Source organism: Sus scrofa, chromosome 3 (assembly GCF_000003025.6).
Source record: "Sus scrofa isolate TJ Tabasco breed Duroc chromosome 3, Sscrofa11.1, whole genome shotgun sequence".
Classification (NCBI taxonomy): Eukaryota; Metazoa; Chordata; class Mammalia; order Artiodactyla; family Suidae; genus Sus; species Sus scrofa.
Genome location: NC_010445.4, coordinates 55457512 through 55484093, shown reverse-complemented (window position 1 = coordinate 55484093; position 26582 = coordinate 55457512). Strand labels below are relative to the sequence as shown.

The 26582-nt window shown below is 50.2% G+C and overlaps 1 protein-coding gene across 13 annotated transcripts in view; it reads right to left on the bottom strand.

The window, feature by feature from the left end:
* KIAA1211L (KIAA1211 like) overlaps nucleotides 1–26582 on the bottom strand; it is a 138637-nt gene that overhangs the window by 5033 nt on the left and 107022 nt on the right. For all 13 annotated transcript variants that reach the window (XM_021087220.1, XM_021087223.1, XM_021087217.1 and 10 more), the window contains 2 exons: nucleotides 22138–22365; nucleotides 13156–14734 (listed from right to left, as the gene is read on the bottom strand). In XM_021087220.1, coding sequence (XP_020942879.1) covers nucleotides 13156–14734; nucleotides 22138–22365 — 1807 coding nt within the window. The remainder of the gene's footprint in view (nucleotides 1–13155; nucleotides 14735–22137; nucleotides 22366–26582) is intronic.

Sequence of the window (26582 nt, the reverse complement as noted above, 5' to 3'; positions counted from 1 at the left end):
CCCCTGGCTACACAGGGCACACCAGTGTCATGGCCACACCAATGTCATGGTCACACCTGGGAGTATCAGGAGAGGAGTCAGCCTCCTCATTCTTTATGTCCTGACGGACGCCATACCTTGCTCTGTTTATTTTTTTTTCTTTTTCTTTTTTGCTTTTTAGGGCCACACCTGCAGCATATGGAGGTTTCCAGACTAGGAGTCTAATTAGGCTGCCAGCCTACACCACAGCCATAGCAACACAAGATCTGAGCCTCGTCTTCGAACTATACCACAGCTCACAGCAACACCGGATCCTTAACCCACTGAACGAGGCCCGGGATCGAACCCGCAATCTCATGGTTCCCAGTCGGATTCGTTTCCACTGAGCCACAACAGGAACTCCTCTGGAGTGTTTAGAATGAACTCTATGTGGTTTGGCTTCTGGTCACAAAGGCGGGGCAAGGGACAGAGCCACCGCCCTGTGAGCTTCCCTCTCCCGCCAGGGTAGAGAAGAGCCTTGGGCTCCACTGAGCACTGGCCTGCCCTTGGCCCCTGCAAATCCTGCTCCCTAGCTGGCTCTCCTTGGCCGCTGAACTCTTCCCCATTGCTTTGCAAAATCAAAGCAAAATGTCTCCAGGCACCTCGCCACCCCCTCAGAGCTGCAGTTCTCTGCTCTTCTCTGTCCTCAGCTAATCCTGGACCCAGATGATGGGAGCACTATGCTTTCCATCCACCCAAGCCCTGGACCACAGTCCGAGGCTTCTCCTCATCCTCCGCCTGCTATACCCCCTGCCACTCAGATGTGGCCACATGACCTGTTCTGCAGGCCTGTACCCTGGGCATTCCCTCTCTAGGCTCTTGCCAGAATCTTGCTCCTAAACCTGGAATCCCTCCTCTTCCGGACCCTCAGCCTCTCTCTTCTTCCCCAGATGGTCTTGGTTCCACTCCTGACCTCAACACTCAGTCCACTTCCAAATGTGTAATCCAGCCCTACTTGCTATTCTTTTTTTTTTTTTTTTTTGTCTTTCTAGGGCCACACCGTGCCACACGGAGGTTCCCAGGTCAGGGATCGAATCAGAGCTGTAGCTGCCAGCCTATACCACAGATACAGCAATGCAGGATCCGAGCTTCATCTGCAACCTGCACCACAGCGCACAGCAATGCCGGATCCTTAACCCACTGAGCGAGGCCAGGGATCGAACCTGTGTCCTCATGGAGGCTAGTCGGATTCGTTTCCGCTGAGCCACAATGGGAAGGCCCTTATCTTCTATTCTTAACCAGAGCCCAACATTTCTACTCCCCTGCTCCTCCTTCCTTTCTTCCCCACTCACTCATTCATTCGCTCATTGTTTGCTATGGGCAGGGACTGTGTTAGATGCTAAGGAGAAAAAATAAAATATTGTTTCTTCAAAGAGCTCCAAGTCCAGTGGGGGAGAATGGCACAAACAAGTCACGTGGTGGAAACCAGAAACTGCTACGGTTCACAATGTGCTGTGTAGACACAGGGTAACACCAGTAAGTAGGATCTGAGGATGCTGTCTGAGGTTGGGACCTGGAGAAGGAACCTTCTAGGCTGAACAGAAGGGGAAGGAAAGGCCTCCCAGGTGCACAGGGCAGGAGGCGGCGCCGCCAGCAGGCCAGGCCAGAGGGGCTCAAACGCAGGCTGGACCAACTGAGAGGGTCTTCCTGGCCTTCTTGTCTACATGGTGGTTTAAACCCAGCACACTCTGGAGGCTGCATGGGAAGTGAGTCTGAGTAGGGGCAAGGGAGGCTGAAGGGGAGGAGAGAGGAGGCTGGAGGGGAGGAGAGGCTATGGCCACAGTCCAAGAGGAAGTGACAAGGGGCTGGATACCCTATCTCAGGGTCATCCCTTTGTGGCCACCAAGTCGCCTCCTGGATGCTGCCTCCCCCCTGAAGCCTGCCCTGGTCACCTGGCTAGACAGGCTCTTCCCCTCCAACAGCCCCCACCCCGTAAGTGGCCTGAGATGTCTGCCCCCTGTCTGGCACCAGACTCACCCGCTAGCTGGCCATCCACCCCACAGCTACATGGTTTTGGTTGTTGGAACTTCTTATTTACTTAACACACACAGCAGAGACTCATACCAGGTATAGTTCTAATGTTAGCCTATTGATGACAATGTAATTCTACATTTTATTTCCTGTCCAGAGACCCCAGTGATTGCCCAGCACACAGAAGGCAACCAGGGGCTGCATATTGTCCAGAAAGTCTGCATTTCTCATCCCTCACTCCCAACCCCTCCTTCCATTGAGTCCTTGTATCCCCTTTCTGGGTTTTTCTTCAAGGGTCCTTTCACTTCCTCTTGGCTCCTTCCTTTTGATGTCTGGCCACGCTGCCCCTCAGCAAAGCTCCATGAGTGTTGGCCTTTGCCGCACCCCAGGGGGACAGGGACAAGGCTCTAATGGGGGTTGAAATCTACTGCCTCAGTCAACAAAATACTCTGGGTGACTTGGTCAAGACTAAATGTACGTGGAGAGAACATGTCCATCCCTGGTTTTATGCTGGAGGCAGACGGCGACTGTGCGAGGCCCAGGCAGCCCCTGTATCTCAGGGCTCAGGTCCCCGGGGTGATTGGACGCCTGACAGTGGTGTCACTCTGACCATGAGGGCCCAGACTTAGCTCTGCTGAATTCATACCACCATGCAATCAGGTGACCCATGGGAGCCCACAAGAGTATTTTACAACTCACTGGAGAGGGTTATACGCAGCAGGGCACAGGCGGTGTCCTAAGGACCCGCAAAGTGGCGCTCTGATCGGGGGGTCCATGTCCCCTATGCTAGCCAGAGGCAGTGAGAGGTATGTAAATGGCTGTACCTTCCTGCCCCTGGCTGAGAATTTGAGGCGGATCCTCATCCCTGAGCTAATACAGGGCCCAGCAACCCACTTCTCACATCTCCTAAACACTTGGGAGATGCTGCCGATTCTGAAACAGCCTTTTTTTTTTTTTTTTTAATTTCCTTTTTAGGGCCGCACCTGCGGCATAAGGAAGTTTCTAGGCTAGAGGTCAAATTGGAGCTGCAGCTGCCGGGCTACACCACAGCCACAGCAACACCACATGCCAGCTGTACCTGTGACCTACACCCCAGTTTGAGGCATCCTCACGCAAATCCTCAACGCCGGATCCTTAACCCACTGATCGAGGCCAGGGACCGAACCTGCGTCCCCACGGACACTATGTTGGGTTCTTAACCTGCCAAGTCACAATGGGAACTTCTGAAGCAGCTTTTTTTTTTTTTTTAACTGTTTTAAGAATATTTACTGTCTCCCTGTGGGCTTACAGGATGAAATCCTAATTCCTAGGAAGGTAGACAAGGCCTTTCTTCTCACTTTTCTCCAGGAAGTCTTCTATTGTCTGTGCTCCATGCAAACAAGAAGCATGGCCATTTTGTTCACCATGCTACCCTAGTGACCAATAGGTTCAGAGGCGGCCGGGCCATAACAGGAAGGAGAGGAGAGGCGGGGTGGAGCAGGGAGCAAGGGGGTGAACTGGCGAGCACATGCCTCTTTCACAGAGGGAGGCGGCAGAGGAGCTGCTACTCGGCTTCGGTCATTTGTTGCGAAGCAGCAATTTTTAGAGAATCTTTTTCCCTTCATATAATACCTTTCTTGTTCATAAAAGGACACACGCACACTGCCCACATTCGGAAAGTAGACACACGGAGAAAGGGGGAGAAAAAAGTTTTCTATGAATCAAACGCCCAAGAGAGCTGTGTTCACATCCTGGCACGTGGCTTTGCATCTTTTTCCATTGTTCTGCCATTTTTTTGTTGTTGTTTTCTTTTTAGGGCCGCACCCACGGCACATCAATCCTCACTGTCCCGGACTTTTACATGTGAGAATTTGCCTACTCGCTAAAAATGCATTGATAACACCCAAATCAACGCTCCTGACCCGTCACGGTCATCTGCAGATGTGCACAGAGCAGTGAACAATTTGAGTCCTGGGACGAGCATGTTCCCAGCTGATGCACAACAGGGTGGTGCTGTTTTTTTTTTGTTTCTGCTCTCAGACTGTAAAAAGGGTCCTTCGTGTCTACTCAAGGTCACATTTTTTGTACTTTTGTCTTTTTTCTTGGTGATTTTTAACTGTCTAAAATAGCCCCCATGTCTAGCACTGAAGTGGTGGCCCTAAAAACAGGAAGACTGATGTGGCTCATGGAGAATATCCGAGTGTCAGGCCAGCTTTGTTCAGGCTCATGTGATACTGCTGCTGGCTGGGGGTTGGATGCTAACGGATCAACAATACAGATTAAATAAGGTGTCTTTAAACAGAAACACACTTGAAACAAGATTATGTACCTACTGGTTGATAAAAATGTGATCAGGGACTCTCAGGCCCCAGACTCCACGTTCCCTCCCCTGAGTGATGGTTCAGGATTTGCTAATTCTCTGTTTACAGCGACTCCGTAGAGTGTAGCCACTGTGAAAAACCAAGAATCACTGTAGCGGGTGAGCACAAGCCCAGAGGTAGACGCTGAGTCTACAGAGAGGAAGGACGTCTACTCCAGTGCACACACAGGCTCTCCTATGAAAGCCGAGGGACAGAGGGGGTCCTTCCAGGCCAACCCATGGCCCACAGCTCAGAGATGAGGTACCGAGCCTGCTGGAAGGGGCACACAGGGACCTCCGGGCACTGGTCTCATTCCCTTTTTTTTTTCTTTTTCTTCTTTTTAGAGCCGCACATGAGGCATGTGGAAGTTCCCAGGATCAGGGTTAACTCAGAGCTACAGCTGCTGGCCTATGCCACAGCCACGGCAACACTGGAGCTGAGCTGCATCTGCAATTTAGGCTTCAGTTCGTGGCAATGCTGGATCCTTAACTCACCAAGCAAGGCCAGGGATCAAACCCATATCCTCATAGAGACAACAACGGGTCCTCTACACAGTGAGCCACAACAGGAACTCAGGCACTGATCTCGTTCTGCTTCTTGGTCGGAGAGTGAAAATTCATGGATAGACCCAGGACTTGGGAGGAGAGGGCGAGGGGAGAGCTGAGGGAGGAGGTGACAGGTTAATGAGGGCTGACCTGGGGCCTGGGCTGGGAAAGGAGAAAGTCGCCTCACGTTAGGATGGCCAGGACCTGCTGACCAAGGTGAAAACACAACTGACGTTCTTTATCCATCAGACTGAAAAAAATAGATCAAAAAAGAGTGACAACACCCTGTGCTGATGAGGGGGTAGAGAAATAGTTTCTACTCTGCTCTTAGAAGTGTAAACTAGTACAATCTTGATGGAGGGGCATTTGAAGCTGTCTATTAAGTTAAAACCTCACAAGCTCTGTGAGCCAGAAAACTCACTTTTAAGAATCTATCCCATTGGAGTTCCCATCGTGGCTCAGTGGTTAATGAATCTGACTAGGAACCATGAGGTTGTGGCTTCCATCCCTGGCCTCGCTCAGTGGGTTAAGGATCCAGTGTTTCCGTGAGCTGTGGTGTAGGTCGCAGATGCGGCTCGGATCCCATGTTGCTGTGGCTGTGGTGTAGCCGGTGGCTGCAGCTCCCATTTGACTCCTAGCCTGGGAACCTCCATATGCCATGAGTGCGGCCCTAAAAAGGCCAAAAAAAAAAAAAAAAAAAAAAAAGAATCTATCCCAGAGAAACAATCATGTGAATACATAGAGCCAACACCCTGGATGTTGTTAGCACTGTAGCACTGTTAGCAAAAAAAGGAAGAAGGATGATAACTGTAGCACTATTAGCCAAAGGAAGAAAAACCTCAAAGGGACCAGAATGCCTTTCAGCAGGGGGATGGCACAATAAAATACGGCACATGTGCTCTGCAGCCCTTGAAAAGAATGATGATAGGAGCTCCCTTGTGGCTCAGAGGGTTAAGGATCTGATGTTGTCACTGCTGTGGCATAGGGTTTGATCCCTGGCCCTAGAACTTCCTCATGCCACAGGTGCACCAAAAAAAAAAAAAAAAAAAAAAAAGGAGGATAAGTGATTCATTCTGACCAGAAAAGATGCCCAATCTTTTCTGTGGAGTGAAAATATCTACTTGTGAGCCAACGTGTATAGCATTTTTGTGATTAAAATAGAAGGAAAGGGATTGCTGCATCTTTATCTGTACATCAGTGTTGATGCAGCTATGACTGCAACGGGTGTGGGAGAGAGTTGGGATGAATCTGTTAGTGGTGGTTCCTCCTGTGTGTGGTGGGGGGGGAATTGGAGAGGTTCAGAGATAGGTGGAGAGGAGGCTACCATCTCTTTTTTTGTGCCATTTAAAAGATTATTTAAAAAATTGCATACAGTGAAATTCATCTTTTTTATCATACAATTCTATGACTTTGAACACACACTTAGATTCTTGTAACAGGCATCACAAGATGGGACCAGAACAATGTCAACACCCCCAAAAATTCCCTCCTGCTACCCCTTTATAGGGAGAGCCTACCTCTATTCCCAAACCCTGGAGTAGCCATTGGACTGACCCGCTCTGCCTCTGTATCACTCTCTTCCAAATGTCATAGGAATAGAATAAAACTGTTGACAATCTTGAGACTGGCTCCTTTCATGTAACATAGGTATTTAAGATTCATCTGTTATTGGGGTGTCCACAGTTCATTCCTTTTTGTTGCTGACTAATATTCCACCATGTACTGCAGTTTGTTGGTGTACTACTGGCCAACAGTTGAAGGATATCTGGGACGTTTCCATCCTCTGGTGATGATGAATGATGCTACTATAAACATTCATGTACAAGGGTTTTTTTTTTGTCTTTTTGCCATTTCTTGGGCCGCTCCCATGGCATATGGAGGTTCCCAGGCTAGGGGTCTAATCGGAGCTGTAGCTGCCAGCCTACGCCAGAGCCACAGCAACTCAGGATCCGAGCCGCATCTGCGACCTACACTGCAGCTCACGGCAACACTGGATCGTTAACCCACTGAGCAAGGGCAGGGATCAAACCCACAACCTCATGGTTCCTAGTCGGATTCATTAACCACTGCACCACGACGGGAACTCCACATGTACAAGTTTTTGTGTGACCCTAACTTTCCTTTAACTAGGATAAATATCTAGAGGGAAGATGACCGGGTTGTAAGTGTATTTTTAATTTTGTAAGATGCTGCCAAAACATTTCCCAAAGTGACTGTATCAGTTTGCATTTCCATTAGCAATACGTGCTCTGTACCCCTACCCTCCACCCCAGCACATGGCATTAACAGCATGTTTTTTTCTTTTTATGGCTGCATCTGTAGCACATGGACGTTCCTGGGCCAGGGGTCGAATTGGAGCTGCAGCTGACAGTGATGGCAACACCAGATCTGAGCTGTGTCTGAGCTCTATGCTGCAGCTTGTGGCAATGCCAGATCCTTAATCCATTGAGCGAGGCCAGGGATCAAACCTCCACCCTCACAGAGAAAACACTGGGTCCTTAACCCACTGACCCACAATGGGAACTCCTTAACAGCATTTTAACTTTGAGCCATTCTAACATGTGTGTGATGGTATCTCATTAAGGTTTTAATTGGTGTTTCTCTAATGGCTAATAATATTGAGCATCTTTTCTTGTACTTATCTGCCATCTATATATCCTCTCTGGTGAAATATCTCTTCATGTCTTTTGCCCACTGTCTAATATATTTTTTGGTTTCTTACTGTTGAGTTTTGATAATAATTTATATATTTTAGATACTAGTTCTTCATTGGATATATGTTTTTCAGATATGTTCTCAACAGCTCATAGCTTGTCTTTTCATCCTCTTAATGGGATCTCTGGCAGAGCAAAAGTTTTAAATTCTGAAGTCCAATTTATCAATTTTTCCTTTCATGGATTATGTTTTTATGTCAAGCCTAAGAACTCATTGCCAAGACCCTTGTTTCAAAGATCTTTTCCCCTAAGTTCCTACTGGTTTTATAGTTTCATTTTACTTTTAAGTCAGTAATCCCTTTTGAATTAATTTTGGTATATGATATGAAACATAGGTCAAAGTTCATACTTTTGCCTATGGATGTTCACACACTCCAGAACCACTTGTTGAAAAGGTAAAGTAAAACCAAACAATAAAGCCACTCTTTTTTTTAACAAAGCTGCAAAAGTAATTCATCTGAGCTCCATGGATCTGTAAATTTATTTGTCAAAAATGTAGGGAGTTTTCAGTCATTATTTCTTCTGCTCAATTCTTTTCTGCTCAAATCTCTTTCTCTTCTCTTCTGGGACTCCAATGACATGAATGTTAGACTTTTTAATATTGTTACACTGGCTCCAGATGCTTTAAAATATTTTTTTTTCTTTTTGTGTTCAGGGTATTATCTATTGATCTATCTTCAAGTTTACTGACCCTTTCCTTCATTGTCTCCATTCTACTAATGAACTCTTTGAATGAATTTTTAACTAATATTTCCCTGTTTTAAAATTCATTTGGATTTTTAAAAATATCGTTTATTTGTTTGCAAAGAATCTTTCCATTCATTTCACGAGTGCTCACTCTTATGTCTCCAAACCATGGTATGACAGTTGCTTTAAAGTCTTTGTCTAGTCATTCCAACCTTTGGATCATCTCAGGGTTGACTTTTATTGACTGTTTCTTTCTTTGAGAACTGTTCTTATTTTCCTGGTCCTTTGTATGTTGAATGATTTTGGTTTGTATCCTAGACATTTTGGGTATTATGTTGAGACTTGATTCTATTAAAATTCTCAAAGGTTTATCTGTGTTGATCCATAGGTGCAACTAGAGATAAGCCCAGGATTTCTTATCTGTACGTGAAGGATTCTTTCTCAGGTGTCTTCTTTCTGTAATTTCCACCCCCAAGTTTCTCTGGCTAGTCCAGCCTCTGCACTATTGTGCACTCTTGTGACCAGGACCACCTCAGGAGCAGGTTGGTGAGAGAAGGGCACCTGTGGTACCACCAGTACCCCACCTGCTGAGGGGGGTGTGGCTTCACAACTGGGTATGCTGGGGTGATGCCTAGAGTCAGAAGGGTTCTGACCTGCAGGTGCTGCTGTGGGCGGAGGCAGGTGCCTCTTTGCTGGCTCTTGTCTGGAGTAGGGCTGGAGGGTTAAAGAGCTCTGGATGCCATTGCCACTGCCACCAGGTAAGAGGAGCCAGTTTCTTGCTGGCACTTGCCTGGCATGGGGATGAGAGAATCAAAAGAGCTCCATCTTGCAGGAACCACTGCCACACCTGGGTTGCAGCTTTGTTGCTGGTGCTCACCTGGAGTAGGACCAGGACCATCCAACTAGCTCTGTCTTGAAAGGCTGGTGCTGGTTCTGGTGGTGGCAGGGAGCAGGGAGCAGGGGTTGTTGGTACACAGTGACAGGGAAGGGAGGTGCCACTTCACTTTCATCTTGATCTAGGCCATAATAAGGACTCTGATCCCCCTTCCCAGCCCAACAGCTCTCATCCACCTTTTAGAGTCCTCTGACATTCATTTTATGCATTTTGTGCAGGGTTTGAAATTATACCATGGGAGAGGGAGCGTGGTGTGTGTTTACTCATCCTGGTCAGAACTGCAAGTCCCTTTTTGTGTAATTGTTTTAACAGTATGATCACAAAGTGATTTTTGCTATAACTTTTAGGCCCTTCAGTATTTTCCAGATTAATTTTTTTTTTTTTTTTGGTCTTCTTAGGGCTGCACCCGCAGCATGTGAAAGTTCCCAGGCTAGGGGTCCAGTCGGAGCTGTAGCTGTAGCTGCTGGCCTATGCCAGAGCCACAGCAACACCAGGTCCAAGCCACATCTGCAAACCTACACCACAGCTCACAGCAACGCCATATCCTTAACCACTGAGCGAGGCCAGGGATCGAACCCTCCGAGCTCCTAGTTGGTTTTGTTTCCACTGTGCCATGACGGGAACTCCAGATTAAAATATTTGTAGTGACTCTGAAGTCTCTTGCCTGAATATCTGGATAGACGGGGGAGCTGAGAAGGGAAATGATCAGTGGGGAGGGAGGTGTCAGTAAACTGAATTATGAGCATGGAGATGTCAGGTCAGGTGGCACACAGATGGTTATGGTCCAGCTTCTGTGGCTGAGGGAGTCAAGGAAACAGGTGGGAACCGAGGAGAGTACTGCTCTGGGAGGTGGGCAAGGATGAGCAGATATACACACTTTGAGGAACACAGGGAAGGCGCCCACAGTGTGGACCACACAGGCCAGAAGGGGAAGGATAGGACTAAAAAAAGAAAGGTAGGGGTGAATAAAGTTGTTTAAGAATAAAAGATACGAATATATGTTTAGCAGGACACCAAACACACAAAACAAAACAAAAATCCCACCAAATTCCTTGTATTCTATTCAAATGAACTTGAATACACTGAAATAACTACGTCATTAGAGAAGGTGACAGTCTCTTTGAGTTCATTTCCTCCAGAAAACATCCCTGACTCCAAAGACAAGATTGGCATCTAGCTACACTCCCCCATGGCATCCAGCTGCCACCTGTCTCCTCGGGCCACTAGGCCCCTTGATGGCAATGCTGGCATGCTCTTCCGCCTCTGGGGGCCAGCCCAGTGTGGCAGGAATGCATGCATGTTGAGAGAATGAATGCATGAACAAGTGAGGGCTGGAGTCAAGAGAAAAAGGATCAGGGACCTGAGTGTGCCAGGTCACCAGCCTGGTCGGGAGGGAAGGAGGTGTGGAGGCCTCTGGTGAGAACAGCACTTTGTCCAGCTACTCTCCAAAATATCCAACGAATGTCCACTACTATGTAGAAAATACACACCCCCACATCCAATACACACAGAAAGACTAGAAGGAAGGGCAATAGGAAGACCATTCAGAGAGCGGGCTCACTTCCATGTAATTCCTATATTTCATGGCATCCCCTGTTCTAATTCTAATCCTGTATGTAGGAAGCTGCTTCCAGACTGGCCACTTAGACTCTGGGATGGACTGGTCCAACAGGAGGATGGGAACCGTCCCGCACACGTGAACAGAGCTGATAACCCTGAGCTGTTCACCTCCTATGGCAAACGAGCAGATTAACTGGTCTCCTTTGCACTGACGAGCACAAATGTACTGGGCTTGTGGCGCCCACCCTACAAGCCAGTTGGCAAGCTGGGCTCCTTTCTTTATGGCGACAAGCATCATATCCTACCCACACCCCCCTGCCAGGATCTCTCCGTCTTCCAAGAACTGCAGACAGTGTGTGGAGTTGAGGAGGGGCACGGGCAGGAGCGTTGGGGACAAAGCAGCTGGAGTCCCTGGGGTGGAATGTGCCCTTCTGGGACAGCTCCGTAACCCACCTTTGGGAGACCTGGGTAAAGTGCCTGCCACCACAAGATAATAAACAGCAACAATTAGCCCTTCCTGGAAAACTGCGTAATACTGTTATTACAACTTTTATCATCTGTATGCTTTATATGAATTTAATTGCCTTCAGCTGCTATAATTTGGCGCACTGATGATGAGAGCAGAAGTAATAATAATGACTGAGCCGCAAGAAGCTCTGGTGTCTGGGGGCGGGGGGAGTGGAGGCTGCCTCACTGATGCTCTCCAGGAGCATAGGCCCCCAAGGGTCTGCTCTGGTCAGCAGGACGTGGTCCCCAGGTTCCCAGGTGGAACCAGGCAGGAGCCCCAGGCTTTCCTGGCTCTCATCCCTCAAATACCACCCCACCCTGGGAGGGCCGGTTCCCAGCACAATGCAGCAATTCTCCCGCTTCTCTCTCTACCCAGAAGTGAATGTCACTACTCATGCCCCCGAAACTAACCTAGATTCTTCCACTCGAGAACTCATCCCCGTGAGTTACCTCTGTGGCTTAGGGAATGTTAACAAAGACAGATGGACAAGACTATGCTACTACTGAAGGAAAGCCGTTAACAAATATTACATTACATTTTATAAATCAAAAGAAGTCAATGGCTTTTAGCACCACTCTACAATGGCTTCAATAACCTGGACACTGGCAGAGCAGAGCAGAGCATCAGCTCCAACCTGAACCTTCCTCAAAGCTCCCTCACTGACTATCCTAATGTAACTGTAGCAGCAACAGCAGAAAATCACGGCAGAGCCCAGGGGCCTGGACCAGAAAGGCTACGTGTGCCCGCTCTTGGGAGGCGTTTTCCTGAAACTTCTCCCTGGAATTGCCTGAATCTTTGGGTGTCACCTTAGGAATTTAAAGACCTATATACACAGCACTTCCACTAACTTTCCTGGGAGGAAGACATGAAAGACTAGCACATCTCTGAACCTATCTTTGTGGGTGCCTTCGCTCCCCCCCTTTTGGGTGTGGGGTCCCTAGGAGAACCGGGTTTTAGCTCTTCTGTTCCACAATGCAGAGTCTCAATGGAGTCCTGACTCACAGCAGCCACTTAAATATTCTGAAAGTTGTGTTGTTTTATAAAATCTGTCACAGACAATTTCTCCTTAGGGTCCCCATTTCCACCCTTCCCCAAGACTTGTGTGTCCGGCTCCATTTTCAGCACACTGACTTCCATTAATTAAAGAAACCAGCAACGAGAGATTCTTTAGCGCCACTGAAAATACCCACTTCCAACAGATTTCTCCTTTCATCTGAAACGCTATAAATAAAAAGTGACAAATGTCAAAGACATAGAAAGGTCATCTATTTTGTCTCTGCTCATCTTAAAAGACAGTTGCTTTAGAAGATTCTTACATTCTGCCCCAGTCTTAACACCATCTCCCTGTTGATGTCTGCCCCCGGAGGAACTCACATTTTACCAGGACTCACGATCCAATAGATGGGATGCTTTCTGTGTCAGCCTGGGCCCTGAGAGCCTGATTATTAAACAGAAGGAAATTCTTCCTTTGGGGGAAAGGTCGGTGTGAAGGATGCTGAATGACAGCAGAGCCAGATGCTTCATTTATAACCAAGAGCTAGCTTAGGCCCCAGGAGAGTGGCCATCCAGGCAGGCACACCTGTCCTGGGAGGAGGAAGGAGCATCTGAGCCATGCGCTGACTGTCCCATCTCCTCTCAGAATGTGCTGCAGAACTTTCTGTACATTTCCCCTGCTTCTCTGAACTTATACAGACCTCAGAATACAAATATATTCCTTTCCCTTCCCCTCTATTCCTAATTCTTGATCAACTGTATTAGTGCTACCCACAGGAATTTTGACATTTTCTTGCAGTTCCCCTGCAACAAGGACTTTACCCAAAGCATTTACATTCTCTGCGGACTTGCAACAACATAATCCAATCAACGGGATCCCCACATCGCCCTGCCCCTTCGAAATCACCCTCCCCAAGCTGCTTACCAGCTGCCCTGTGGGGCGATTTTCTCTCCGCTGCCTGGCTCTCCTTCCTGGGGTCGGCGGAAGGTCCCAGCTTCTCAGGGTCCCCGAGGCTGGGGTCTGGGGGCGTGGGCGACTGCGGGAGGGTGAGGGTCTGCAGCAGCGGCTTTCTGGGAAGGGGCGGTTTGGAGCTGAGTTGCTCGGCGGACCGGGCCTTGGCCTTCCCGGGCTCGTTGGGGGACTTGGCGCCTCGGGCGGCGGCGGGGCCGGTCCCCAGCGGACACTTGTCGTCCCTGGAGAGCAGGGTCAGCCCTCCCCTCTCGAACCTGACCTCGGCGCTGTACCTCTTGATCCCTCTCCCTTCCGGGCAGGGCGCTTCTCTGTGTTTGAAGGACAGCGACGTGGAGCGGAGCTTGACCGGGAAGGGGCTTCCGTCCCCGCCCGCCGGCCGCTCGCGGGCCGCCTGGCCGGAGTCCGCGGTGGTCGCCGGGGCCGCCGAGTCGGGAGAACCGCGCTCGGCCGGGGCGGTCGGCTTCCGAGGGCCGGGCTTCGCGCTCTGGGGCTCGGGGGCCGCCGGGAGGTCGTCGAGGGCGGCCTCGCTCTTCCAGGCCGGGCCGCTCCTCACAAGCGGCAGCCGGACAGCAGGGCCGCGGGGCTCGAGCAGGCGGCCTCCAGCTCGCGGCCACTCCCGGCCCGACGACACCGAGAACTTCTTGGCCGCCCGCGCCTCGCGGCCTCCTCTCTCCACCCTCCGCTCCGGCGCCGCCGCCTCTAGGGCCGCCGCGGGGGACTTCGCCCGCTCGGACCTGGAGGGCTCCGCAGGGGCGGCCTCCCGGTCCGGGGCCTGGGGTGCAGGCTCCTCGGGAGCCGGCTGCGCGGTGGGCGGTGAGGGGGCCGCGCCGAGGCTCACGTTCACGGTCACGGCCGAGGCCTTGTGCTTCAAGCAGCTCTTGGGGACCGGAGGGCTGGGGGCGGGGGCTTCTGGCCCTGGGCCCTCTGGACCCGTTACATCCAGACTCGGCCGCAGGCCGTCCTGCAGGCCCGAGGGGTCTCCTGGACCAGAGGGCGTCTCGGGTGTGGCGGCGGTGCCTGTGTCTGGAAGGGTCGGGTCCCCCTCTGGGACGCAGGGAGATAATCGACCCTCAGCGTCTCCAGAAGCACGAACAACCTCGTCCACTGTGTCCCCGTCGGGGAGACCCTTGTTTTCCAGGGACGGCTCCTCTCTCTGGTTTTCACTGTCTGGATTAGGGCTCGGGGAGCCTTCCGGCAGAGCCGGGGACTCTGCGCGGGGAGCTGGGCCTGACACGGGCTCTATGACCTCTGGGGTGGCTGGGCGGCTGGAGGGGTTGTCCCCCGGGGGGCTTTCCTCCTCGGTGCTGGCGGTGAGCGCTGCGCAGTGCTGCAGCCGCCCCCGCCGCGCCCGGGTCCCCGCTGGTGGCAGCACCGTGGCCGGCTCCTCTGGTTCGGGGCCTCTCTCCGGTGCCCCCTCCTGCTGCCCAGAACTAGACTTCTCCTCCGTGCTGGCTTTGGGTAGCGATTTCTCATCGTCTTCCTCCTCCTCTGGGGTACACGTCAGATCGCTCAGGGATTCAGACTGTGCTCTCTAAGAGAAATAAAGAGGTCAAAGCACAGCATCATTAGGAACACTGTGGCCTCCCCATTTCGGTCAAGGTTTCTTCTTTTCCCTTTTCCTTTTTAGGGTCGCACCTGTGGCACATGGAAGTTCCCAGGGGGTTGAATTGGAGCTGCAGCTGCTGGCCTACACCACAGCCACAGCAACACAGGATTCGAGCTGTGTCTGCAACCTACACCACAGTTCACCAGTGCAAGTACGGATCCTTAACCCACTGAGTTCAGGGATAGAACCGCATCCTCATGGATACCAGTCGGATTCTTAACCCTCTGAGTCACAAGGAGAATTCCCTTGGCAAAGGTTTAGTTTTAAAGGAAGCAGAATGTCTCTCTCCCCGTCTTTTTTTTTTTTTTTTTTCTTTTGGCCACACCCATAGCATGTGGAAGTTCCTGAGGCAGGAACGGAAAGTGCACCACAGCAGCAACACGGGCTACAGCAGTGGCACTGCCAGATCCTTAATCTGCTGAGCCACTAGGGAACCCCCGAAGCAGTATGTCTCCAAAGCTAGCACTTAGGTGGACATTCACACACAGGTGTCTTTTCTTTTTTCTTTTCTTCAGGCCACACTTGTGGCATATGGAAGTTCCCAGGCTAGGGGTCGAATCAGAGCTACAGGTGCTGGCCAACGCCACAGCCACAGCAATGCAGGATTTGAGCTGCATCTGCGACCTACACCACAGCTCACAGCAAAGCCAGATCCCCAATCCACTGATCCCCAAGGCCAGGGATTGAACCCGAATCCTCATGGATACTATTTGGATTCGTCTCCACTGCACCATGAAGGGAACTCCCAGGTGTCTTTCTTAATCCTCCCTTATTGGTCTGTTTGGAGTCTTGCCTCCCCATAACAGCTTCCCGCAGAACAGAGGCTGCTCTGCCCCTAAAATGAATGTTGCCTGAAGCTCTTAAGGTGGAGCCACAAAACCAGTGGACACTACTCTACAACGTAAAGCAAAAGTAAGGGAACCCACGTCAGCAGGGTCTGCCACGCTCTCTGCTCTATGTGGTTATTTCACTTACTCACTGATTAGTCCCAGTGAGGAGAGGATTATTATTTCCTCAGAGAGGTCCTCATCATGGTCAAGGCTAAGCTAATAAGGCAGCTGAGCAGTCCCCTCTCTACTCCCCCTGTATCCCCAGAGCTTCCTCCAGTTCCATTCCTATGGGAAGCCTGGCCTGTGCCCTGCAGCTCAGGGCTCTCCCTTCTCTCCTGAAGTCCTACTGGCTTGACCATAATACACTGCCTTGTGCCATTTTTCCTCCAAAAGGTCTCTGGAATCTAGATTGAGTCCACTTCCTCCTTACCACCCACAAGGTCTGTTCCTGCTTCTTAGGAAGGAAAGGAACTAGAGGTAATCATGGATCATTCAAAAGCAAACGTGAACAAGACTGAGGGCACTGAGGCTGGTCTTTTTCAAACGTTCCCAGCTTTAAACTGAACTTTAGGAGAGTCACCCAGGCTTCTGCGCAAGCGCACTGCCCTCCTTTCTTCTTCTTTTTTTTTTTTTTTTTTTTTTTTTTTTTGGAAACACCCAGAGGAGTGTTTGCAATAAGTTTTTGTTGTTGTTATTTTAACATTTTCCAGCTGGCACCTGCTTGCTAACCTGGCACAAGGTACCTGAGATGTTTGTGATCACACCCAAGCTAGCTTGTGCCAAGAAGCACAATCCTGTTCCTCTGCACTGAAACAGAGGAAGATGTGAAATCTACAGAAGAATTTTCGAAAGCTGCAGGTTCACAAAGTGTTACTGGCTTTTTGTAACCAGAGGAAGTCCTTGATGTTGAAACCCCCTTAGGGCATGAGTCATGTTTTAACACCATGGGCACCCACAGTAAGTCAGCACACAGCTGAGGAGCTGGCCTGGCTTGGGCTCATCCAGCTTGAGCTGCCTGCACTTCTGAGGGGGTACCGGGGGAGGTGGTGTAGGCGTGCACTCTGGAGGGTGGATGTCGCTGCTGAGCAGAGGCTCTGTAGGGAACAAAGTGGCTCCTGTCTAAGCCGGGGCTCTCTGGCTGGGAGAGAAGGATGGGTTTGTCTAATTCATCTCCTCTGCCCTCGTGTCACCTCCTGCTCTAGGCCCTCAGAGAAGCTTTGCTCCGCAGGACCCCTCCCCAGGAATCGGAAGCAGGGGTCCCCCCACCCAGATGGGGACACTATCACAGCTACCTGCTCATCTACCTCCTCTAGCCAGAAAGCAAGTGTCTTTGGGAAGCTTCCACATCATCTCTGGGCAGAGGATGCTGCTGCTGAGCAGTGCTGGTGTGGGGAGGAGGGATCAGCCTCTGAGACTCAGGGCTTGTTGGCCGCTCTGGCAGCCACATGCTCTTAGGCAGGCCATCTAATTGTGCTGCTCCAGACAGAACAGAGGGAATACTATTCCCTCCCTTTGCCCTGCCTGGGTTGGGATGAGAACCAACTGGTGTGAGGAGAATGTTGTTGTAAACATTTATGGACGTGCCACATCTACAGGGCACAGCCTTCCAAACCAACACCCATGTGTTCCACTGCTTTGGTGGGACTGACGGATCTGGCCAAATGCAGCCTTGATTTCTCTGTCAAATCTGAATGAGAACTGTGCTGAGTAGAATAGTTTGGCTTGTCCCTTTCATCTCACTTTAAATATATCGTGTCACGCCCTTCTGGCCTGAGGTTTCTGCTGAAATGCCCGCTGATAACCTTATGCAGATTCCTTTTATGTTATTTGTTGCATTTCCCTTTTTGCTTTTACTATTTCCTCTCTCTTTAATTTTTGTCAATTTGATTACTAAGGGTTGGGCATGTTCCTCTTTGGGTTAATCCTGTTTGGGACTCTGTCCTCCCTGGACTTGGCTGACTGTCTCCTTTCCCAGGTTAGAGAAGTTTTCAGCAATATCTGTTCAAATATTTTCTCAGGCCCTTTGTCTCTCTCTTCTTCTCCTGGGACCCCCTATCATGACAATGTTGGTGCTTTGGGCATTGTTCCAGAGGTCTCTTAAACTGCCTTCATTGCTTTTCATTCTTTTTTCTTCATTCTGTTCCATGGCAGTGACTTCTACACTCTGTCTTCCAGCTCACTTTCCATCCTTCTGTTATTGATTCCTTCTCGTTTTGGGCTGCACCTGCAGCATAAGGGGGTTCCCAGGCTGGGTCTAATCAGAGCTACAGCTGCTGGCCTATGACAGAGCCACAGCTGCCGGCCTATGCCAGAGCCACAGCAACGCCAGATCTGAGCCGTGTCTGCAACCTACACCATAGCTCACAGCAATGCCAGATCCTTAACCCACTGAGCAAGGCCAGGGATCGAACCTGCAACCTCATGGTTCCTAGTTGGATTCATTTCTGCTGTGCCACGATGGGAACTCCCCTTATAGTTTGTTTGTTTCGATTATTATATTTTTCAATGCTGTTTGACTGCTCTTTATATCTTCTCTTTGTTAAAAAGTCTCGTAACTTCTCACGCTGAGCATCCATTCTTTTTCTGAGTTCTTGGATCATCTTTACATTCATTACTCTGAACTCTTTCTTGGGTAGAATGCCAAGCTCCACATCACTTAGCTATTTTTCTGGTGTTTTATCTTGTTCCTTCATCTGAAACATATTCCTCTGCCATGTCTTTTTCTTTTTCTTTTTTGCTTTTTAGAGCCAAACCTATAGCATATGGAAGTTCCCAGGCTAGGGGTCAAATCCAAGCTGTAGCTGCTGGCCTACACCACAGCCAAGCAAAGCCAGATCAGAACTGCATTTGTGACCTACACGGTAGCTCACAGCAACACCAGATCCTTAACCCACTGAGCAAGGCCAGGGATCAAACCCGCAACCTCATGGATACTAGATGGATTCTTAGCCCACTGAGTCGCAATAGAAACTCCCTCATTTTGTCTAAATTTCTATTTGTATTTTTATGTGTATGAAGGTTAGTTATGTTTCTTGACCTTGGAGAAATGTCCACTGTAGAGGATGTCCTAGGTGTCCCTGTAGTACACTCCCCTCTTGTTAGCTAGGGACCAACCAGCTGGACCCAGGGAAGGTTCTGGTCTGCATCTGCAGACTCAGTTCTGCAGGCTGCTGGATAGTAGTTTTCTTCCTTCTGATGCCTGCCCACTGGTGGGTGGAGCTGGGTCCTGGCCCTCTAGTAGGCAGGGCCATGTCAAGGGATGTGTCTAGAGGTGGCTGTGGGCTCAGGGAGTCTTTAACCAAACTGTCTGCTGATGGGTGGGGCTGTGTTCCCACCCTCTTAGTTGTTTGGCTTGAGACGGAGCCTATAGGGAGGGCTGGGTCTTGGTTCCAAAATGGTGGCCTCCAGAAAAGCTCATGCCAATAATATTTCCTGGTACCTCGGCTGCCAGTGACCTTGTCCCCACAGTGAGCCATAGCCACCCTCTGCCTCCTCAGCTTACCCTCCACAACCCGCTGGTAGGCACCTATGAAGATCCTGGTGTGCAGGAGACTTGTGTGCACCCTCCAAGAGTCCCATCTCTGTTTCCCCTAGTCCTGTGGAACATCTCCACTCAAGCCCTGCTGGCCTTCAAGGCCAAGTGCTCTAGGGGCTCCTCCTCCCAATGCCAGACCCCCACTTGGAGTCTGATGTAGGGCTCAGGACTCTCATTTCTGTGGGAGAACTTCTGTGATGTGATGTTCTTCAGTTTGTGGGTTGCCCATTCAGGGTGTAGGAGATTTGATTATATTGCAAGTGTGCCCATACTACTGTCTTGTGGGGTTTCTTCTTTATGTCTCGGGTGTAGAGTATCTTTCTTAGTAGGTTCCAGTCTTTTTTATCCATTAGTTGTGATTTGGGTGTGCTCATCAGAGAAGGCGACCTCAAGGTCCTTTTACCTCACCATCTTGCCCTCTTCTCCAGCCAAATGCAATTTTTTTTTCCATTTTCCAAATGCAATCTTGAATGTGTTTTTCAAATTTGTAATAAATATCACAATCTTGACAGCCAAGGTTTTTGTTTTTGTTTTTGTTTTTCTGTGCAAGGCGAGATTTCTAAGAAAAGCTGCCCTCCCCCTTTTTTTCTTAGCACTCCCAAAGATTCAGAGCCTAGATGATGTAGACTTTATCCCAGTGATGGCAGAGCTGGAGGACACCAGGCAACTATTCTGCCCAGTTAGAGGAAAGAGCATGGACAACAGCAGGAAGAGACTGAGGATGCCTGAGCCTGGAGTGGGGAGGTGGGAGAGCACATAATAGGGAAAGAAAGCCCAGGAGTTCCTGCTGTGGCACAGCAGATAAGGATCTGACGTTGGCTCTCTGGTGGCATGGGTTCAATCCCTGGCCCAGGAACTTCCATATGCCACAGGTGCAGCCAAAAACCAAAAAGAGACTCCAAATGTCACGGGATCAGAAAAGCAGGGGAAACTTGGACCTCGCTGTCCAGTGAAATCCAAAAGGAAACTGAACCTCCAGAAGTCCCCAGGGCAGCAGAGGAGGCAGCGTAGTGGCGCTTCCCCACACTCCAAGTGGAACGGGGACATATGGAAGCACTTGGTCCCCAGAAGAAGGTCTTCATGGTTGGGAGGAGGGACTTCATGACCAACAGGCACAGTGGGCTGTGGACATAAAGACAGAGGCTTCCAACTAAGGACCCAACAGTGACACTGGTGAGCCCTGGGCAGACACCTCTGTGCAGTCAGGAAAATACAGACACCTCAAAAATGGAACATTTTCATGCCTGCTCCTGACCCAGAAGGAGGAGAAGATGTGGAAAGGACATTTTAAATTAAGGAATGACTGTGTTTACCCAGACTGCCTAAATCAGATTTCCTCTTATTCTAAAAAATGGGGTTCAAGAGCTAGGTCAAAGTTCTAAAGTGAAGACAGAGGTACAGCTCTGCCCTGGGGGCAATCAGAGAAGATGCTACATTTCCACCTGAAGTATGGGCCTGGCTTCCCTCTGCCCAGTCCTGGAAGGTGGTGGCTGGTTACACACCCCTTCTAGGGCAGAAGGCATTCCCATGGGAAGACAGACCAGACCTGGGGGCCACAGGGAGCTGGCTTGGACCCTGCCCTGCAGCTATACCCTTGTGCTGGAGTCACTGGACCTTGCAAGTCCTCACGGTACCAGGCCTTTAATTGCAAAGGCACTAGACATATAAGTACCTGCCCAGGTACCGGGTCCCCAGTTTGCATGAGGGCACATTAGCCAGAGGCAACACAGCTCCATCCTTTCTCCACATCAGTTCCCTCAGAAGTCAACCCTGCAGTCCTGAGTTTCAAAAGCACCTTCCATATGCCCAAAGGAAACACCACTCTCTCCAGGGAGACACTGACAGCCTGTGAGGCCACGGCCCACGCCTCCAGCTGAAGTGCCGAGCTTGTCCTGGGTACTTCATCAACGCCCCACGATTCTGTCTCTAGGGAGGCAGGGAGGGAATGTTGGTCTGTGAGCATCTCTTTCTCAGCCCTGTCACTCTCGGTGGCCAGGATGGCCCCATGCCCCACTTCTCAGCTCCTCTGCGGACGAGGCATTGCAGGCATCAGCGGGCAGCAGAGAAGGCGTCATCCCTACACGAGCCTCTCACCTCTGGTCCCGTCAAGCCAAAGTACCACATGAGCGAGTGCTCAGCTCCCAGAGTGCTGAGCTGATGACTTTCCCTCCAGCAGCATGTCCCAAGGGAGGGTCTGTCCTTACAGGGGCCCAATCCCCGTGCTGCTAAGTAGGTCCTCACCCCAGGCAGTCTCCGTTCTAGTGGGTCACCTTCATCCTCAGTCACTCACTCATTCATGCGTTTGTTCATTCGTTCACACATGTCCTGGGATGCCAGTTCGCTGACCAGCATTCCTCCAGGCTGGAAGTATGGTTGGAACAAGGTCTCGGAGAAGGCTGGGGGAAAAAACAGGTGTGCATCTCCCTATTTATAAAGGGAGTGGAGGAAGCGCACACAGGGCTGGGAAGGCAGGCTGCTGGCCACAGGGTCAGTCTCTGCAGGGAGGACCTCGGAGCCGATCCCCCAAGGGCTGAGCAGGACTTGGCCAGGAGAGCGTCCCAAGCAGGGGACACAGCATGGCCTGGCCCCAGGAGGGAAACAGCTTGGAGAGCTCCAGATGCAGAAAGGAGGCCAAAATGTGTTGAGAGGGGAAGGAGGTAAGCAGGGCCTGGTTATGCCAGGCCTGCAGTGTAGACATTACACTGAATGCAGTAGGAAAGCAATGGACTCAGGGCACATGGAGGGTTCCCGATAAGTACTGCAGCATGAATGGATAAGTGTCTATGCAGGGAGAGGCATATCTAATTTATGTTGAAACCTTGACCTACCCCAGATCCTGAGGCATGGTCATGGTCCCACAGCCTGTGGGGGTTTCTTAGGGGGCAGGGGTCCTTCAGGGCAGGGAGACGGTATTGGGGGCAGATGGGGCTCCAGGCCCACCCACCCTGCCCCTGCCCAGTTACCGAGGACAGACGTCGCATTTTGCTTGACCGCTGGTTGCGGGGCTTGACCAGGAGCTTGTGCTTGGCTGCAGAGTTGTCCAGGCAGGAGGAGAATTCTGGGGGATAATCAAAATCAGCCACGGGTGCCACGCTGCTGTCCGAGGTCCTGGGGGAGATGGAGGCATCGCTCTCCTGCCTGGAGAAGAGCGGCTCAGGAGACTGCGGCCGGGACGAGGATACCACACAGACCTTCAGGGGCAAAGAGGAAACACACCAAGGGTCAGCTCCTTGGCAGGAAATGGTACAGCCAGCACGCCAACCCTCCCCTTCCATTAGGCTCCATCCCTGGGCTGGGAGGCTGAAGTGCTGGACCAAACCCTGGAGGCCCATCCCTCAGCTCCAAGAACCTCGGCCCTAGGTATCCCTGGGCCGGATAACCTATCTCACTCTCCCAGGGCAGCTGGCCGGGGTGCTTCTGACAAGAGCTGCTTTCTCCCTCCCGTGAGACCGACCAGCCCCATTCCTCCCAGGGCAGACTTGGGCTTGGTCCTGTCTCTGGAAGCTGCAGGGCTGGCTCAGGGGTGGGATTTCCCAGGCTGGGGTACAGCAAGTGCTGAGCCCCTGTCTGCTCAGCATTCCATCAGCTCACACTAGGATTCTGTACCTTCAGGGCTTCTCTTGGGAAAATCTGGCTTTCAGCTCTGTGACATCTCAGATGTTTTACTAGTTCATACCTTGGCAAGAAGGCACTGAAAGGCAGCAGGGGGCAAAAGCTGTGAGGAAGGGGGTTTGGGGAGGCACATGGAAGAGTGACAGAAGCACCCTAAGACACCTGCCCGCTAAGCCGATGAGCTCCTCCACCAGGGAGGGTTAAGCAGGTTCTTCCAAAAAGAGGAAGATGTTTGTCAGTGCGAAGTAGCAGGGCCCCAATCGTGCATCTGGGAGCAGATTCCTGGCGGTGGGGGAGGGGTGTGGTGCAGAGCAGGAACCTGGGAAAGGCTGGGCTTTAGGGACAACCCTGCCACCTACAAAAATCCAACAGCTTTCTGTTCCAGCATGGTGCTCAGTATTAGGGTCAAGTTCACATTTTTCTCCCCGGATGTATTTTATTTTCCAATTTCTTTTATTTCCCATCTGAACCACTTTTAAGTGTACAGCTCTCTGGTATTAAGCACATCCGTTGCGCAGCCATCACCACCATCCATCTCCAGAACTTTTCCTCTGGTAAAACTAAACATCTGTGCTCATGAAACACTGGATCCCTGTTTCCTCTTTTCCAAGCTCTGGCACCCACCCTGCTACTTTCTGTCTCTATAAACCTGATTACTCTAAGCACCTTGGATAAGTGGAATCATACAGTACTTGTCCTTTTGTGTCTGGCTTATTTCACTTAGCAGACTGTCTCTGAGGTTCATCCCTGTTGTAGCCTGTGTCAGAATTTCCTTCCTTTCTACAGCCGAATAATATTCTACTATGGGTATATACCACCCATTGTGTATACTCATCTGTTGATGGGTTGCTACTATGAATAATGCTGCTATGAACACAAGTGTACAAATATCTCTGGGAGAAACTGGTTTCAATTCTTTGGGGTCTAACCCAGAAGTGAAATTGCTACATCATCAGTTTTTTGAGGAAATGTCATACCGATTTCCACAGCGACTGCACCGTTCTACATCCCTGCCAAGTGTGCCCTGGGTACCAACCCCTCCACATCCTCACCATCACTGGCTATTTCCTCCCTCCCTCCCTTCCTCTCTCCCTTCTTTCCTTTCTTTTTATGGCCACATCCACAGCATATGGAAGTTCCCAGGCCAGGGACTGAAGCTGAGCCACAGCTACAACCTACTCTGGGTCAGGGATCAAACCCAAGTCTTTGCAGCACCCCAAGCCACTGCAGCTGAATTCTTAACCCACTGCGCCACAGTGGGAACTCCCCACCTCATATTTTCTAATGCAAGTACATGTTTATTCCTGTTGAGTGGGAGAAGACAATGACTGAAATGGGTTCTAAGTGAATATAATCTCTTTTAGTTGTTTTAGTGACTCAGGTTTTACGGGAATAAACAAGAACAAGTATTTTAAAAATAAACCCCAGGACTCCTGGCCATGACTCCTTCTGTGCCTGTGGCTTTGGCATCTACTGTCATAGCTGATGACTCAGAAAGTCACTTGCCATTGCCCAGGTAACCCCTTCCCCAGGGAGTCCTCCTTAAGGGTCACAGCAAGATGGGTCCATTTAAAATCATACAGAATCATTCATTTCCCCCACTGTCTGGAGAGACAATGGCCATCCACACTGGGCAAGGCCCTGGGTTTTGTTTTCTTTACTCTTTGGTACACCTGTGAACAGACAAGCTGAGCCTCTTTGCAAATGCGGTGATCCATGAATACAAATGAATTCATCTGTGTGACAGCATGGCCTCGGGTTACCCTCTACAAACCCAAAGGACAAACATTCCCTGCCTTCTCTCCATTTGGGGTACCCGCCACTCCTGTGCATCTGCATCATCTAGCAAAGGTCCTGGGCTCAGGCCCACTCTGGCCCCTAAGCTGAAGGGGCTGGGGAGAAGGTGAATGTCCCTGACGCTGAACAACGGCCTCTGTCCCCTGCCTTGGCTGTCACGGCCGGTCTTCCCTCAAGGGAACCTGACACTTACTTCTGTCTGAGCTGTGATTCTAAGAGTCCTTGGGGCCTGGAAACCCCAACACCTTCCCCAAAGAGGAGAATCCTGTTCCATCTTTGATCAATGAAGCAATCATGTGAGGTGGGGTGAGGTCCGGGGGGAGGAAGCTGACCCGAGTTTTTATCTGCTGGACAGTGGCATCTGCAGTTCATGTTTGCATTGTGTGCTCCCAGCCCCCGCCCCCATTTTCCTGGAATCTGTGCTTCTGGGTGATTCTGGAAGTGGATGATTTAAAAGTCTAACAAGAGACTCTCATACTAAGTGAAGTAAGTCAGAAAGAGAAAGACAAATACCATAGGATATCACTTAGGATATCACAAAGGAACCTTTCCATAGACAAGAAATTCATGGACTTGGAGAAGAGACTTGTGGTTGCCAAGGGGGAAGGGGAGGGAGTGGGATGGACTGGGAGTCTAGGGTTAATAGAAGCAAACTATTGCCTTTGGAGTGGATAAGCAATGAGATCCTGGTTAAGCAATGAGATATAGCACAGGAAACTATATCCAGTCACTTGTGATAGAGCATGATGGAGGATAATGTGAGAAAAAGAATGTGTGTGTGTGTGTGTGTGTGTGTGTGTATATATGTATGACGGGTCACTTTGCTGTACAGTAGAAATTGACAACACTGTAAATCAACTATAATGGAAAAAATTAAAATCATTAAAAAAAAAAGTCTAACAAGTGGCCCTTTGTTGGGGGAATATGACTCTCAGAGTCCTGAGAAAGTAGCCTGAGATTCAGAGGCTTGCATGGGGTGACCCTGGATGACAGCTGTTTACCCTGTTTGTCCTCAAAAAGAGATGCCCCGCCACTGAGGAGGCGCTAGAGGGCAGCACATGGGGATGGAGTGGGGGTTGGGCAGGTCTGGTGGTTGGAGGGTGGATGGGACACAGACTTGCCGGATCCCACCCAATCCCCTCCAAGTCCTCTGGGGACACAGATCCCAGAGATGACGGATCCAGCCCAGAGCCTTGCCTGCAGTGGTGGGTACGTCACCTTTTGCCACCAGAGCTGTGCTGGCTCCCAGTTCCCTCATCATCCAGAGCAAGTCAGACCTGTCCCTTTGCCACCCACTATCCCATGTTTCCTACTTAAGGGCAGAAAACCTAGACAAGGACCTCTGAGATGTAATTTTACCTTAAACATCACTAAACCCATTTCATCACAGTTGCTACCTCATGTGACGGTGAGATTTTTCTGAAAAATACAGAGTTCCCATCGTGGCTCAGTGGTTAACGAACCCAACTAGTATCCATGAGGATTCAGGTTCAATCCCTGACCTTGCTCAGTGGATTAAGGATCCGGCGTTGCTGTGACTGTGGTGTAGGCTGGTGGCTACACCTCTGATTCAAACCCTAGCCTGGGAACCTCCATGTGCCATGGGTGCAGCCCTCAAAGAACAAAAGATAAATAAATAAATAAAATAAAAATAATTCCCTGAATTTCCTGAAAAACTCATTCCATCAGGATATGTCACCTTGTCAGTGTCATCAAATACTTGTTACTGAATACCTTTTTTTTTCATAATAATCTTCATTATGTTTCTCTGTTCAAGTATGTAGCCAGCAAAAGGTGTCACAACAGGAAAAGGAAATCAGCCCACAATCCCACCCTTTTGGGGTTTAAGGTACCATTATATCAAATACCATGTGTTATATAAACACATTTTAAAGGGTGCATTGTTTCCCCCTCTCAATTGCCCTTCTGTACCCCTAAAACTTTCAGGGTGCCAAATACAGACACAGTACCTTCAAAACCATGATGATAAAGATCATAT